Genomic DNA, 18294 nt, shown 5'->3' with positions numbered 1-18294 from the left:
CTACTAATTTAAATTACCCTGGTCGCTACTTCTTGACCCTCCTCCCCCTCACTGGGGCCCATTTATACAGGTGTGATGGAAGAAGAATGAAGTAAAATTGTGAAGAATGAGAAAGAAAACCTGGTTCTAGTAACCTGGTCTTAATAACCCAAATTATAAAAACACAAAAATTATCCTACAGAAACAAATATGATCTATGTTTCTCTACTGCTGTCTTAGGCACACAGTGGGTTCAACAGACTTTTTTGGGATGGCTCAGAACCTAATTACTACATATAAAGTTGTTTCTATGGAGACGCTTTTAAAACAATCAACAATGAACTCAGAACAGGTCAGGACTATCTTTATCAAGATCTTAACATTTTACCAATTCATTTTCAAAATTTAAAAAAGTAACATCTGGAATACAGCTGAAATCCACTAGAAGAAAAATCCCTTGAGCCGCAGCATTGAAAACAAATTGTGCAAATCTCTGAATGGCAGAAGCTACAGTATTAACAGCTAACAGAAATTTCTTTCAGGCATGGATAAGCCAACAACACCTTATTAGAAATCAAAAGGAAGTGATCATTTAACAAGTAAGATATTGGGTTATTTCTCGATACACTCAGTGTCTCAAATGTTACTCACAGCTGAAGAGTAGAGTTCAAACTCTTGCTCAGGAAGGAAAGAATGCCAGCCGTCTTCTACCACTTCAAACATGGGCCGGTAAAAGAAAGGGTACATCAGAGTGATAGAGTCCAGGGTAGACAATGCCTAGGGCATAAAAAGGAAACAAAAGAAAGAAAAAGGAACATACCACAATTTGAAACACTTTCTAACTGCCAAATTGGTATTAAATAAATATGGTCTAATAATGATACACATCCAATATGTTTCTCTAACATTGTATTTACCACTAGATACAAGTATAGCTTCTTGAAGCTTATTTCCATGCTTTCAGCATCTAACAAGGTACCTGGCACATAGCTTATAACATTTGCTGAATGAACAAAAGAACAAAAAAAGTATGCACACCTATTCTTGAAGAAAAATTAAATAACTCCTTTTGACACCACTTAGCCTAACAAAAAGGTCCAAATATTTCTGGGGATCAGAAAACAAACAGGTTCTGGTTAGGAAGCAAGGTCTTGGCTCAATTTCAGTTATCGACTATATCAACATATGTACATTATTTAAAATCAGTGTCTGTTAGTAACCATAAATACGGGTGTTACAGCTTGGTAGCCAGGTATCATATTACCTTTACGCTACAATGACCCATTCTCAAGTTGGGGCAATAACTGTGGTCCCCAAATGAGCCTATAATCATCTGGAACACTTGAATTCTGGATAACAACACCAGGAAAACCTGACTAAGAGGGAGGAACAGACAGATGAACATCCTCCATCACCGGGCAGTTTCAACCTTCTGACAGGGGATTTATAAAAACCACTTCTATGGCTGGAAAAAAAGGTACCAAAATCAATTAGCATAATTCAAATTCCAGTAATCATGGAGACACTCACCTGGAGGAGGGCAGGAGCTAGTTCCCCCAAACTCTCAGAATAAAGCTACCCCTTTCTAGATCACAGAAGGACCAGGCTCGCAAAAGAATGGGCCCAAGACTTATTTAAAAAACAGATTAGATATGTAGTTCAGCAGTTTAACAAAAACATCTTCATCCAAAGCTATTCTTCCATCTGTCCATAAATCATGACACCTTTCCCCCAGAGCTCATAAAGCAGAAAATATAGAGATGCATGGCTGTACAATCCATTATCCACTTCTATATAGACTTTGGCTGCCAATAACACTAAACAGAAGCAGAATGGCCAATGTCCACATCTGACCTAGGCCCGAGCTGTCATCGTTCAGTACAAACATTATTTTACTTAATTGGTTCACTTTTTTTTAATTGGTTTATTTTTAAGATATTCTTCGCAGTATTTAAAATTTTTTTCATCTTTACTGAGGCAAAATTGACAAAATAAAACTAAGATATTTCAAGTGATGATTTGAAACATTGTGAAAGGACTCCCCAGGGAGTTAATTAACACATCCATCACCTCACGTTTGCCTTTTGTTGAAAACGTTTAAGTTCTACTCTCTTAGAAAATTTCTATTATACAATATTACAGTGTTATCAACTATGGTTACCATGTTTTACATTAGATCCTAAGACTTTATTCATTTTATAACCACAAGTTTGTAACTTCTACCAACCTCTCCCTATCTCCCTCAGCCCCTAGCAACCACTTTTCCACTTTCTCTTTCTCTAAGTTTTGTTTTTGGTTTTTAGGATTCCACATATAAGCAGTAACATGCCATATTTGTCTTTCTCTGGTTTATTTCATTTAGCATAATGCCCTCTAGTTTCACCCTGTTGTCACAAATATCAGGATTACTGTTTTTAAAGGCTGAATAATATTCCATTGTATGTACAGATAAACATCACATTTTCTTTATCCATTTATCTGTTGACAGATACTTAGGCTATTTCCACATTTTGACTATTATGAGTAATGCTGCAATGATCATGGAAGTAAAGATAGCTCTTTGAGATGATTTTGCTTTCTTTGGATATATATCCAGAAATGGGACTGCTGGGTCATACGGTAGTTCCATTTTTAATCTCTAGAGGAACCTCCATACTGTTTTCCATAGTGGCTGGTACAACCACGATTTTAAGTGCAGTTAGCAGCCACTTTAGCAGGTAATAAGCACTCATATTCTGACTTGTGATCACATACTATGTCACTAGAGACAGGACTTTTCCTTTAAACACACTGATGCTGAAAGAACTGAAAACATTTTAATTCCAAAAGACAGTGGAAACTACATTGAAAAAAGCTTCATCAGACTTTCTGCTACATTTTAGAAAACTGAGCACTTACCAGTTATTCTTCCAAAGGGATTCTATTTGTGGCAGCAGAATATATTAGGGTATGTGGATTCTTGATTAGAAAGAATAGCTCAACTGTTTTATATAAGAAATTCACTTACTATTCCCAAGTTATGTCAAGATGTATAGCTGAAGTGGGGAAGGAACTGGACACCAGGAAAAGGCAAGAGGCCAAGTTCACGATGTAAATTTACTATGTTGTAAAACAATCAGTAGAGCATTTACTTCCTAAGGTCAAAGGTTTCCATATATTCAGTTTCTAAAGTACTGTAGGTACTATATACGGCCAAATAAACAACTGATTGGTGTCAGATGCTAACGAAGCAAAGCAAACGCAATCAGAAAGTGGGTAACAGGTTTTGCCCTATATTTCCTTACTGTTATCCCTCACCGTATGCAACTTCACTAACACCCACCACCCAGCTATCATGTAAGTTATAAAAGGGATAAGAAAAAAAGTGCAGACTGTTCAGTGAAAATCCAAACCCACAACTGGAAAAACAAAAACAAAACCATGCTCAAATGAAATGGGTCAGTAGCATTCCCCTGCCCAAACAGCAGGACACTGTTTCAATTTAACAGCCTGGAAACCACAGTGCATTTCTTAGCCATGCTAGCCGATTTGGCCAAATCAACGTTACTACATCACTTCCAAATGACAAGTTATGTAAGACAAATAGTTCAACTCATCTTCTCATTTCCTCTAAGTAAAATTTAGCAAAGGCAGAAAGTAATTAAACCAGTTCCATGCCGTTTTTCTCATCACAACAGTTGTTTTGTTTCTCTTTCTTGTTTAAAAACCAAACAAGATCCTAATTACAGATTTTTAAACCTTTCTGCCTCCTCTTAATGGTGAAGCCAATAGCATTTGTTTTGGATACAAAGACCAGATTAGTCACTCAAAGACCAACGACAAAAAAATCAATGTGTCTATAATTATCTAGAAAATACTATAAACATAAAGTTAATTACTATAATTTAGTGGCAATGATTTAAAACAAAGCAATTTAAAATTTGAGTGTAAATCAAAATAGTTTGGTTGAGTGAGGAAGAAAATGGTGTGAGCGCCTCGATTTAAATATTAAATTATCCAAGTAAAATGTCTATTATTTGTAATCTGAACAGATATTCAATATTGTTGATACAAATATAAAACAAACACCCCCGTCTTAAACAAACCTAAGGTATGGAAAATTCAGACTTACTAAAGACAAACAAAAGACTCTAATTATTTGTGATAATCACTTACTTTATAAAAGAAATCACTTTTTAGAAAAGCCTTACCCTATATACATACAATGGACTATTATTGAGTCTTACAAGGAAATCCTGTCAAATGCTACAGCGAGTGAACCTAGAGGAAAAAGGAACACTAAAAACTGTTATAAGTCAATAAAATCCTATTACACTCCTATAACAATGAATCAGGGTGAGGCTTTTCCTGTCAATTTTCAATATGTGAGTCACAAAACATAACCAACTGTGTACTAAAAAAAAATGAGCTCTACTGAGTCGGAATATAAGGTTGTTTTTTGTTACTATTTATTTTCATCAGATTTTGCTTCTGAAATATTTACCTCAATGGAACTGGCTATATTCAAACATTCTTCCATTCCAGGAATATCCAACTGAATTATTCGAAAATCTTTACATTTTATGATGATGGTACCCAGTGGTCCCACAAATCTGTAAAAAATTACAAATTATGCTTAGGAACATACATAGTTCTATCTTTAAACATACGATTATTTCCGTGAAAAGAGAATGTAGTTGTAATTACCATCTATAGTCAACTTTCTTCTCCCCTATGGTCTAATTAAGGAAGAGTTAAGACTGTGTTATTAAAATGTGAGCCATAAATTATTTTAAATACATATACTTAAAATTTTTCAAATTCATAAAGTAATTCGCACTAGGCCAACTCATTTAATGAAGATTATTTGGGGTCTTACTTCAAAGAATAGAGAAAAAAAGATCTGTAATTAACATGTTAAGTGTTTATATAGCATAGGAAAACACTTCATTTCAGATTTTATTTACTTCCAAGCTTGTAGTAGTTGATTTTAAATGTAAGTACCTTTCTTTCAGTCATCAAACACTATTAATTTACAATTTCTATTCTAAATCAATGCCATATCTACTCATAAGTTTTGTATCGATAAATTTTGTACAAATGTAATTTAACCTTAATTGGAATTTTTGTCTTCCTGTTGTTTTGTTTTGTCTATACTTTCTGACAGCTCTGAGTTTTCTTTTGCTTTGCCACTGGTTGGCCCCTTTCTTTTCCATTAATACTTCTGAGTATTCCCTAAACTAGGAATTCTTAGATTGACCAAATGCTGTTCATTTTACTTACATTTTGTCCAGTTCAGAAAGACCACTCCTACAGCTACTCTTCCTGAGCTCCATCTCAATTGCTAATCATCCCTATGCCTCACATCACTGCCTTGTTAATTTGGACAGGTGAACATTACCAGCACGGGTCAAATCCTACTAAAGATAATTCTACCAGACATCCACAACCTATCAACACACTGGAATGCCTCTTATAAAATTTATTTGGAAGACTCACACTCTTCGCACTTCTACTTCTGGCAAAGGTAGAATAACAGGGACCATATTTACCCTCCCACCTGAAACAAACCAAAATAATTGGCCAATATAAAAGAAAGAACTGTTTTCAAGACACTGGACATCCAGCAACAAAGAACAGAGATCTCTGGGAGATGGGAAACAAGTGAATCCTACAATTGCCCAAGTTTACGGTTTTGAGAGTTGCCAGGCTACAGAAGAGGGAAGCTGGGTGGGGCTGATAGTCTGAGGAGAGCATCTATATAAAAAAAGAAAGTTTCATATTAGTGACTTCAGATTTAGATAAAAAAGAAGAGCAAATCAAATTCAAAGCAGAAGAAATTAAATAAAGATCAGAGCCAAAATCAATGAAACAGAAAAAAGAAAACTATAGGGAATAATAAAAGCAATGATGATTGTTTGAAAATAATAAAATCAATAAACTGCTAGCCAAAGTAATCAGGCAAAAAGAAAGTGAGTCTCAATTTACCAATATCAGAAATAAGAGAAATGAGAATCACTACAGACTGTATAACATTAAAAAGATAAGGAAATACCAGGAATAACTTTATGCCAATAAATTCAACAAGGTAAATGATATGGACCAATTCCTCAGAAGACACAAACTCAAGAACATAATTAGTTCTATAGCTATTAAATAAACTGAAATTTTCATGAAAATCTTCCCCACCAAAAACCCCTCCAGGTCTAGGTGGCTTCACTGATGAATTCTATAAAACATTTAAGGAAAATATACTATCAATTCAGGACAAACTCTTCCAGAAAGATGAAGAAGAGGCAATTATTTATCAGCTCATTCCATGAGGCCAGCATTACCCTAATACAAAAACCAAACAAAGACATGACAAGAAAAATGTACACAAATATCCCTCATTAACCCAGATGCAAAATTTCTAAACAAAATATTAGCAAATTAAATTCAACAATATATAAAAAGGATAATACATAATGAACAACTGGGGTTTATCATTTGAAAATCAAAGCCATTTATCATATTGCCAAACTGAAAAAGTAAAACCATATGATCATCACAATAGATATAGAAAAAGCATTTAACAAAATTCAACATCTATTCCTGATCTTAAAAAACAAAAACAAAAAAACCCCCACTCTCAGCAAACCAGGAACAGAAGGAAACATATTTGACCCGATAACAGCATTTACCAAAAACAAAACAAAACAAAAAAACAAAAACAACAAAACAAATCTACCACTAATCGCAGACTTAATGATGAAAGACTAAATACTTTTTCACTAGTATCAGGAATAACAGAGATGTTCAATGTCACCACTTCTATTCAACACTGTACTGACAGTTAATAACCAGTGCAATGAGGCAAGAAATAAATGGCATCCAGATTGGAAAAGAAGAAATAAAACTGTCTTTAGTGGCAGATGACACGATTGCCTATGTAGAAAAACTAATGAAAAATACAACAAACTATTAGAATTAAATAGTGAGGTTAGTAAGGCTGCCGGATACAAATTCAATACACAAAAATCAATAGTATTTCTATATACTATTGCAACAATTGTTTAAAATATTCAGGCCTTGGTTTTTATTCAGGACGGAAAGGCTAATAGATCAGGAGATGGCTGTCACTGAAAAGACAGTTTGAGACTCACAGTTCTCAAAAGGAGGAGACACACTATGTCATGCAGGGCCACTGGGTTATACAGGTGATCCCTGGTTGTCTGTACGTGGCCCTGGAATAATTTAGGAGAGAAGAATAGTAGTCCTGAATGCAGAAGCCTGATATGAGGAAGCAAATGAGGGTATGGACTTAAGATCTATTGGTGTGCATGCAGGCAAGTTTCCTGCTATTTCTAGTAAATAGCTAACTCTGAGAGGGGGAGTCCCTCTCCAGGTGTGCGAGGCCTGAAGATGTCAATGTACCATAAAATATAGAAAGTAAACAACAGGACTAATACAAAAGCAATTAGAAATTGAAATTTTAAAAATACCATTTGAAAGAGCATCAAAAAATGTGTAATAAATGGGGGTGATCGGTCAAAAAATGTCTGAGATCTATAAGTGAAAACTATAACACATTGTTGAGAGAAATTAAAGAACACCTAAATAAAATGACTGGAGAGATGTACTTTGTTCATGGGACAGAAGACTTAATATTAAGATATCAGATGTCAACTCTCAACAAATTCATTAATCAACAGCTTCAACACAATTCCAATCAAAATCACATAGGCTTTTTTTTTAAGACATTAACGAGCTGATTTAAAAATTCATATGGAAATGCAAATGACCTTAAATTGACAGAACAACTTTTAATAAGAACAAACCTGGAGAGCTAACACTACATAATTTCAACTTAATATGACGCCACTGTAGGGGCACCTGGGTAGCTCAGTTAGTTAAGCACCTGATTCTTAATTTTGGCTCAATTCATGATCTCAGGTTTGTAAAACTGAACCCCAAGTCGGGCTCCGTGCTCAGCAGGGAGTCTGCTTCTCTCCCTCTCCCCTCTATCCCTCCCCCCTTCATATGCTTGCTCTCTTTCTAAAATAAATAAATAAATCTTTTTTAAAAAGTTAGCGTAATTAAGAATGTGGTAATGTAACAGCATCAAGATAAACAGATCAAAGGGACAGAAAGAGAGTCTAGAAATAGTTCTACTTATATATGGACAAAGGTGCAAAGACAATTCACTGAAGAAGGGGTAAAACAATCAGATATCCACATGCAATACACACACACACATATGTATACCATAAACTATATATAAAAACTGACTCAAAATGGATCATATACCTGAAGATAAAACCTAGAACTATAAAACTGCTGGAAGAAAATATGAGCAAAAATCTTTGTGACCTTGGGTTATGCAAAGATTTCTAAGATAAGACACCACAACTCCAATCTATAAAAGAACTGATAAACTGGGCTTCTTCAAAATTGAAATCATTTGCTCTCTGAAAGACACTGTTAAAGAGAATGAAAAGGCAAACCACAGACTGAGAGAAAATATTTACAAATCTTGTTTGATAAAAGTCTTGTATATGGAATATTAAAAAAAAAACACAAACCTCTCAAAACTCAATAAAGGAAAGGATTCTGGGAAGATGGTGGAGTAGGAAGGACCAGGAATCTGTCTCCCCACCTAGACAACAATTTCACTGGCACGATTTGTTTGATGTGACTATTCTGTAACTCTAGAATCTATTGGCTTGCAACTTCCAGGGGGAAGACTTGAATGATAAATTTTGGATAAATTCAGACCTTAGCAAAACAGCAGCTACACATCCTAGCCATGTGATGGGCAGCTATGCACGTGTTCCTGGGGCAGCTTGTGCACAGCCTGAGGAAGCCAAGTTGGACAAAGACACCGTCCTCCAAGTATCAGAGAAAAAAGATCCTGTCCTCCAACTATCAGGGATCTATGCTCTGATCGCTGATTGCTGCTCCTGATCACAGAAATGCAAAGGCCAGCAGCCACTGTTGTTGTACCTCTTCCTATTGTTGCAAGCCCCTCCTCCACAAGTGACATCCAGGGAATTTAAAGGCCAGTTCCCTTTCCCCTCCCAATCCTCATTTCATTTTTTCCTTTTCTCCTTTCACAGGAGACAGACATTAAAGACTAGGACACTCAAAAACAATTACATATATGAGGAATATTAGGACTGTCAATGCCCAAGGAGCAGCTCAGAAAAGAGCTATTAGATGATCTTAAATTTACACTTCAGGCTGATCTCTAGCATAGAGAAAACTTACAACAACAATAATTATAATAAGCAAATGACAATTACTAAAAACAAACGAACAAAAACAGCAAACCCTGGGGAAAGGGAAGAATCTGATTCCCAGAGTTGGTCAACACATCATTAGATCAAATGTTCAGTGTTCCCACAAAAATAAAAACAAAAAAATCATAAGGCATACAAATAAACAGGAAAGTATGAACCATTCAAAGGAAAAAAAATACATCAACAGAAACTTTCCCTGAAAAAGACCTGATGGCAGATATACCCAACAATTATTTTATTTTATTTTATTTTATTTTTTAAAGATTTTTATTTTTATTTATTCGACAGAGATAGAGACAGCCAGCGAGAGAGGGAACGCAAGCAGGGGGAGTGGGAGAGGAAGAAGCAGGCTCATAGCAGTGGAGCCTGATGTGGGGCTCGATCCCATAATGCCGGGATCACGCCCTGAGCCGAAGGCAGACGCTTAACCGCTGTGCCACCCAGGCGCCCCCCAACAATGATTTTAAAACAATCATTTTAAAGATGCTCAAAGAACTAAAGAAAGATGTGGAGAAAGTCAAGAATGTGATGTGTGAACAAAATGGAAATATCGATAGAGAAAACCTCAAGAAACCAAAAAAAAAAAAAAAAAAAAAAAGAAAAAATTGGAGCTGAAAAGTGCAATAACTGAAATGAAAAAATTCACTAGAGGGATTCAAAGGCAGATGTGAGCAGGCAGAAGAAAAATCAGTGAACCTGAAGAAAAAATGGAAATTATCGGGTCTGAGGAACAGAAAGAGAAAAGATTGGAAAAAAGTGAATAGAACCTAAGGACCTGTGGGATACCAACAAGAGAACCAACATACACATTGCAGGAGTCCCAGAAAGAGAAGAAAAAGGAACAGAGAGAATATTTGAAGAAATAATGGTGGAAAAATTCCCCAATTTGATGAAAGACATGAATATAAACATCCAAGAAGCTCAACAAACTCCAGGTAAGATAAACTCTGAGAACCACACCAAAACACATTTTAATTAAACTTTCAAAAGACAAAGAGAAAATCTTGAAAGCAGCAAGAAGGAAGAGAATTGTCACATACAATAAGGAAGCCACAGTAAAATAATGAACAGATTTCACATCAGAAACTTTGGAGGCCACAAAACAGTGAGTTGATATATTCGAAGTGCTAAAAGAAAAAGCTGTCAACCAAGAATCCTTTATCCAGCAAAGTGTCCTTCAAAAGTAAAGGAGAAATTAAGACAGTCCCAGATAAACAAAAGTTGAGGGACTTATGACCACTAGAGCTGCCCTACAAGAAATGCTCAAGGGAGTCCCACAAGGTTAAATGAAAGGACACTAGGCAGTAATCTGAAGCTATATGAAGAAATAAAGATCTCAATGAAGGTAAACACATGGGTGGTTATAAAAGCTAATATTATTGTAACAATGGTTTGTAAGTGTAATTTTTTATTTCTACATGATTTAACAGATTAATAGATTCAAAGAAAAAATTATTACCATAAAAGCTATTATTACTGTATTATTATAACTTTGCATTATAACTCCAAATTTTGTTTACTACATAATTTAAGAGACTAATGCATTAATAAGAATTATTAGTTTATGTTTGGGGGCATACAATGTATTAAGATGTAACTTTGCGACATGAATAATGAAAAACAGAGCTATAAAGGAGCAAATTTTTTGTGTTATTGAAGTTAAATGTTACAAATTCAAATTAGAATGTTATAACCTTAGGATGTTTAATGTAATTCCCATGGTAATCACAAAGAAAATAGCTATAGGATATACATAAAGGTAAATGAGAAAGGAATTTAAACATTTCACTACTAAAATATCAAGTACATACAAAACAGAATACTAAGGGACAGAAAAGGTACAAGGCATAGAGAAAACAAATAGCACAGTAATAGAAGTCCCTCCTTATCAATAATTGCTTTAAATGCAAATTGATTTAAAAAAACTGTCCAATCAAAAGACAGAGATTGGCAGAATGATTAAAAACATATGATCCCACTATATGCTATCTTACAAGAGACTCCAGATCCAAAGACACAAATGGGTTAAAAGTGAAAAGATAGGGAAAAAAAATATTCCATGCAAACAGTAACCAAAAGACAGCAGGTAAGGTTATACTAATATCAGACAAAATAGACTTTATTTATTTATTTTTAAAGATTTTATTTATTTATTTGACAGAGAGAGAGACAGCCAGGGAGAGAGGGAACACAAGCAGGGGGAGTGGGAGAGGAAGAAGCAGGCTCTCAGCAGAGGAGCCTGATGTGGGGCTCGATCCCAGAACTCTGGGATCACGCCCTGAGCCAAAGGCAGACACTTAACGACTGTGCCACCCAGGCGTCCCCAGACAAAATAGACTTTAAATAAAAAATAGTTAAAAGAGACAAGGAAGAACATTATATACTAATAAAATATTCAACACAGCAAGCAGATATAACAATTATAAATAATTACACATTTAACTACAGGCCATCAAAATATATGAAGCAAAAACTGACAGAACTGAAGGAAAAAATAATTCTACGGTAATACTTGGAGACTTTAATACTGCATTCATGATAATAGCTAGAACAATCAGAGTGAAGATAAATAAGGAAATAGACACTTAACACAATAAACCAACCAGATGTAACAGACACATACACACTAGCTACAGAACAACAACAGAATACACATTCTTCTCAAGTGCACATGGGACACTTTCCAGGACAGACTGTATGTTAGGTCATAAATCAAAGTCTCAGTAGATTTAAAAAGGTAGATATTTGAACAGAATGGGATGAAGTTAGAAATCTACAATGAAACGAAAACTGAAAAATTCACAAAATTATGGAAAGTAGCAATGCACTTTTAAACAACCAAGGGAGCAAAGAAGAAATTACAGGTAAATTAGAAAACACAGACAAATGGAAACAAACACATTACAAAACCTATGGGACACAGAGAAAGCTATACATATATGAAACCACTTGATAAATGATGGCTCAATCAAGAATGGGTTGCTAGATAATGGTATTAGGAAAACTGGCTTGTTACCTGGAGAAAAACACTTGAAACGAAGGTAGAATCTAAATGAATTAAAGACCTAAAAGTGAAGGGTAAAACTATAAAGCTAATACGGAAGAAAATGTAGACAATATCCTAGTGATCTTGGGATAAGGAAGGACGAACAATAAAGTAAAAAAAGCACAAACAATAAAGTAAAAAAACAATGAATTCTGAATTAAAATTAAGGCCTTCTGCTCAGCAAAGACCACCACAGAAAAGTCAACAAATGGGTGAGAGACTAAGAGAAGACATCTGCAATGTCTAAGTAAAGAATTAAAACCTAGAGAGTATACAAGGAGCTGGTACAAATCAATGCTAGAAAGACAACAAACCCAATTTTTAAAAGTGGGTCAAAAAATTCACAGAAAGGAAAAAAAATTATTGAATTGCTGATAAGTCTACACAGAGATACTTAGACTCATCAGTAATTAGAAAAACACAAATTAAAACAAAGAGATACTATTCACAGTCATCAGACTAGCAAAACTTAAAAAGACAGTGATTCCAAATGTTGGTAAGAATGTGGTGGAAATGGACCATGGTGGGAGGGGCAAAAGGACTAGTCATTTTGAAGAGTCCTTAGCATCACTTGGTGAAGTGAACTAATTTTATGTATCTGCTTTCTGGCTCTATCCCATGCTAGACACAATCTCAGAGAATCTCAACAGTCTCCTAATGAGGCCTGCTGCTTTCCACTGGTGCCCCTCTGCAATCTGTCTTCTGCCATGGCCGGAACCAGCTTCTAAAAAAGTCTTATCGGCTCTTACTTCCTTGCTTTCAACTCTCCAAAGAGCTTCCTTTGAAAACCATCACAATGGCAAAGAAAGCCCTAGACCATCTGCCCTCTGCTTATCCCTCTGACCAATTTCTGTTACACCCCTAGCCTCTATCCCTACTCACTGCCCTCCAGACACACTGACCTCTTTGTTCTTCCCAGTACATGGCAGGCCCATTCCTGTCTCTGCATTGGTTGTTCCCTCTGGCTGGAATACTCTTTCTTCTAATACGCACATTGCTAGCTTCCTCTCTTCCTTCAGATGTCATTCATTTATTTATTTATTTTTCAAGATTTTATTTATTTGACAGAGAGAGAGAGAGTGAATGAGAGAGAGCACAAGCAGGGGGAGCGGCAGGCAGAGGGAGAAGATTTTATTTATTCACTCGATCCCACTAAGCCCAAAAGAGACACTTAACCAACTGAGCCACCCAGGCGTCCCAGATGTCATTCATTTAAATGATACTTGTCTTTTCTGAAATTCCTTCTAAGAACACTGCCTCCTGGCATTCTCTATCCTCCCCTCTTCCTCTATTTTCCCTCCTGGCACATATATTTTTTTTAATAATAATTTTTTATTATGTTAGTCACCATACAGTACATCCCTAGTTTTTGATGTAAAGTTCCATGATTCATTACTTTCATGTAATATCCAGCACACCATGCAATACGTGCCCTCCTTAATACCCATCACCAGCCTATCCCATTCCCTCTTGACACATATTACCTGACACTGTTATTTACTTATTTGTCGATTTATTTGAATGTCTATCTCCTCCACTAGTACACAAGCTCTTCAACCCTCTTAGTCATGCAGAGTCCAGACAGTGCTCAGCACACAGAAGACACATGGAAGTATTTCTTGAGAGCAATAATTAAACTCTAATCTGACCACCTAGCTCATGCTCTTTCCATCACATCATGCTGCTTCTGGGAAAAAGATAAATATATACACAGTTTGTCATTTCTCCCCTAACAGATTAAAAGGTCATGTCTTACATACTTTTTAAAGCCCTACCAGGCCTAGCATGTAGTAAATGCTGGGTAAATATGAAATGAAAGTATGTAAAGCATCCATAAAATAAGAAAAAAAGAAAAGGGAGTTGGTGGTAAGGAGAAATTCTGTTTTGTATTCTGTGGCATCACTGTTTATTTGGGGGGCAATCCTTCTTATACTTCCCATGTGCCTATCTGCCCAAGTTAGGAGTTTTGAAAGAGACAGAAATTAACCAAATGTAAGTCCTGGCTTCAAGGATCTAACATATGTGTAAATATCAAAATACAAATTTTAATATATAAATTAAATATATCCTTATCAAAGAGGCATAATTAAAGAGTTATAAGATTTCAAGGTGAGGAGAATTACTTCTAGTCGTGGAAATTAACAGAAGAACCTACAAAAGAGGGGGAGGTTAAAATGGTTATACCACATATTGATAAATGAGTAGCAATTGGATGATAGCCTATGAACTCCTGAAAGATAAGAACTACACTTTATTCATCTTGGTGTTCTTCATGCCGCACAAAATGCCGAGAACATAATGACATTAAACAAATCTTTAACAAACTTAGGAGGAACAAGGCATTCCAGGCAGAAGGAAGAGCATCGGTAAGATACAGACATGGGAATGCAGGACATAGTGAGCAAAAATAAAAGAGTGAGGACTGGTAATGGAAAGAGTTCATGAGGGGCACCTGGGGGGGCTCAGTCAGTGAGCAGCTGCCTTCGGCTCAGATCATGATCCTAGGGTCCTGGGTTAGAGCCTGGCATCTGGCTCCTCGATTAGCGGGGAGCCTGTCTCTACCTCTCTCTCTGCTCCCCACCCCTGATTGGACAAGCTCTCTCTCTCAAATAAATAAATAAAATCTTAAAAAAAAAAAGGGGGGGGTCATGAAAGGGAATGGCAAGAACTAAGGTGGGAAAAATAAGTTAGGGCCAGATGGAGTACCATGAATGACAGAGTAGAAGGTTTATACTCTATTGCGCAGGCCAGGAGAGATCGTCGAAAACTTTCACACAGGAGAAGGTGATCTGAGGAGTCTAGTAGGAGCCCTCTACTTGAAAAAATAAATAAATCTGTCACCAATTCATCCATACTGTTTCCAGTTCTACCACTGGTAAATACCGTCTTTTAAGGCATAACCTCTCTAGGAATCTTAATATCCAAATTCTCCTGAAAGATAATTAAAAAAGCTGTTGTCATTCATTCATACTTTAGTGTAAACTGGATAATCAATTCACCTTCTCCTGGCTAGAGTTAAGTACACAGAGCCATTGGGGCAATAAGAATTTTGACTGCAGATAGAAGTATAAATTTTTGACTCTGAGACACCACCTTGGAAAGAGAGTCTGGGGTGGAAAAAAAAAAAAAAGGAGAATAACTACTTAATACCTTTACTTAAGAGCAATTCTGTTTTTGTTTTTTTTCCCAAAAGCAGACCTTAGTAAGGATAAGTAAAAGATATTATATGCTTAATCTTCTCTGACGTGAATATTTCACCACTTAGTCAATTATTTCCTTAGTGATGGTCATACATTTTGTTTCCAATGTTTTGTCCCTAAAAAAAGTGCTGCAATAAAATAATACATGTACTCAAAATAAATAAATAAATAGTAAAATAAAACAAAAGATATTATAATCTCCCATAGTAGAAGTATTCAAGTGATGATCCAGAAGGTAAGAAATAAGGAGAAACATGATAAACATTTTTGAAGGAAAGAAAAAAAATTTTTTGTGTAATTTAGACACTACATACTGAGTTCCTTGAGTTTTCCTCAAAAGAGGCAAGTACCTAAACACATTCAACCACTTCATGGAACTGTGGCGGGCAATTAATAATTCAAGGAATATGATGGTGCAAGAAGAAATGTTTTTTAAAAAAGGTTAAAAATCCACCCAAATGATGTTATAATCAGGCTGATAATAACCACCATATGATAACCCTGAGAATTCCATCCAGATGTAATGGAAATCAGGCAACTCATCCGGATGGTTTTCTGCTTTCTAAAATTCGTATCTTCAATCTAGGCCGGAGAAGGCTCATTTTGCTGGCGGGTTGGGCGATGGGACGCAAGAAAAACAGTGGGACGCGCGGCCTCAGACGTCCACCTAAGGACCCCCAGGTTCCCTGCGGAAAGATGGTAGAATGGGCACTCACCGCTTGTCGATGGCGTCGATGTTTGAATGGAGTAGCCACAGCTCCTCCGTGTTGTCCTGCCGGGAGGACAGGATCAGGTGGTGACCAGTCAGACACAAGGTCCCTTCGACGGCGGGATAGAAAGGCCGGTGCAGCACCACATTGTCCACCCGTGGGGTCTTAATCAGCTCCGCAAACTCCATAGTCTCCCGCGGCCACAGCCACGGGACTGCCGAGTCCCGGAGGGCCGAGGCGGTCACACCGCCGCAGGGCTGGGGTGGAGAATGACCCGGCTCTGGGCAGGCCGGAGGGGCGGGGACGGGGCGGAGAGGCCGCGCCCCGCCCCAGGATGGGGTGGGCGCGGCGAGGCCTGCGGTCACAGTCACTGGCCGCGGGAAAACAAGGGCTGGGGCTGGGCCAGGCCCGGGCGTCTCTCTCGCACTCCCGGTCCTTTCAGGCCCGGGTCTCGGGCGGAGAGAACGCTCCGCGACAGGCCCAGCAGCAGCCGCCACCACCTGGGGACCCGGCCTCGGCTGGACAGGCTGAAGGGAGAAAGAGGAGGCCGCTTTAGGACCAGTTTCCAACACCCAGCTGCTAGGAACTCCTGGCGGAAGTAGCTGCTGGGAGCCGGAGCCTAGGGCAACTCCGGGCGGAAGCAGTGGAGCTCGAAACTCGGAAGACAAGGAAGTCAGAGCCGGAAGTGAGTCCTCTCTCGGAAGAGGGTGCTTCCGGAAACACAGACCTCCAAGATTTGTGTTCCTACTAGGAAAAGGCTCTTCTTTACCTTCATGCCCACTGCCGTACCTTCCACCCGCTTCAAATATCCGTATCAGAAAAGGCCGGGGAAGATGGGACGACGAGAAGAGGTCTTGTCCGCCTCCGCGCACTTGAGTCGTAATCCCTCCTCCAAGGGCTCTTCATAGGGTGGGACTGTCGTAAATTGTGATGATTTTCGCCCATTCGCCGTGAGATGGCAAGTGTTGGATCGAATGACTGATTGTGACCGTAGAGAATTCTCCTGGTGTAAGGGAGAAACCCAGGGCCGAGCGCCTCAGACTCCCAGACAGCGGCACTCCAAGGTTCTGTGACCTTGAGCAAGAAAAAGGAAGAGCATGCAAACACCTATGAGAGGGACCTAGGTACAAATTACATACAATGCACAGAAGAGGAAAAGATTAATCCTATCCAGTGAGGAAGCTCAAGTGACTTGCTAAAACAGTTAATCTGTAGCAGAGATGGGACTTCAATCTAGATCTATGAAATCAAGATACTGGGGCATTGACACCACCACACAGCCTGCCCATCAGATACATTGGCACTGAATTACTCCCAGATACCAAAATTATGCCAGAAATTTACTCAAATAAGTTCTTTTCGTGTAGTGCCTCCCCCAAACTATTTTCAATATAAAATAGAGAATTAGAGGGGAAATATGCAAGGGTTTGAGTCCTGGTCTGCTGTCAGTCCATTAAACTTTGAAATCTCCACCATCTAGTACCTAAGGACAGCTAGTAGGCTAAAGTCTCACAGCAATCAAAGACAAAGTTCATTGCCTAAAATCTCACCACATCACCCACCAACAGTGTCCCTGCTTCTGCCCTTGCCCTTCCTAAAATGTTCCCTTATTAAAACAAAAACACTTTATAAGATTGTTACAGTGGAGAGTCCAGCTGTATTTGTCTGCAAAAGAAAAAAGGAGCCAACAGAAAGGGGAGATGAGGGAACTGGTCTATAAAGCTATTTTTTTAATTGGGATTTTGTTGTCCTTCCATCTTGTGGCTCATTATAACAATTACCAATTGAGAATTTACTTCCAGAATAAAGAATCAGGGAAAATTTTATGGAGAAGGTATCATTTGAAACAATGACCTTGAAGGATGAGTAAGATTTATACCCTGAATGGAATGTAGCCAAGATGTCTTGTCTTAATTTAATGATGTCTGATAGAGGTTAGGATAAATTCTCCAAAAATTCCATGACCTTTTCTTTTAGTTTAACTGAAAACAAACAAACAAAAGAGCCTATGAAAAAACCATTGTGTCATTACATTTTAAAATGTTTAATATTCCACAAAGGCATAAACTTTTTGCCTTCAAGAGAAAATTGTCAATATC

At 37.5% G+C, this 18294-nt stretch overlaps 1 protein-coding gene across 1 annotated transcript in view; it reads right to left on the bottom strand.

The window, feature by feature from the left end:
- The window catches only part of MTMR9 (myotubularin related protein 9), a 54182-nt gene extending 37309 nt beyond the window's left edge, over positions 1-16873 (bottom strand). The window contains exons 1-3 of the mRNA XM_002928721.4: positions 16202-16873; positions 4463-4571; positions 631-756 (exon numbers count right to left, since the gene is read on the bottom strand). Coding sequence (XP_002928767.1) covers positions 631-756; positions 4463-4571; positions 16202-16383 — 417 coding nt within the window. The 5' untranslated portion in view covers positions 16384-16873. The remainder of the gene's footprint in view (positions 1-630; positions 757-4462; positions 4572-16201) is intronic.
- Between the last annotated feature and the right edge of the window lie 1421 nt (positions 16874-18294).

Source organism: Ailuropoda melanoleuca, chromosome 5 (genome assembly GCF_002007445.2).
Source record: "Ailuropoda melanoleuca isolate Jingjing chromosome 5, ASM200744v2, whole genome shotgun sequence".
NCBI lineage: Eukaryota > Metazoa > Chordata > Mammalia > Carnivora > Ursidae > Ailuropoda > Ailuropoda melanoleuca.
Note: the sequence above shows the minus strand (reverse complement) of the source record. Positions and strands in the feature narration are given on the sequence as shown.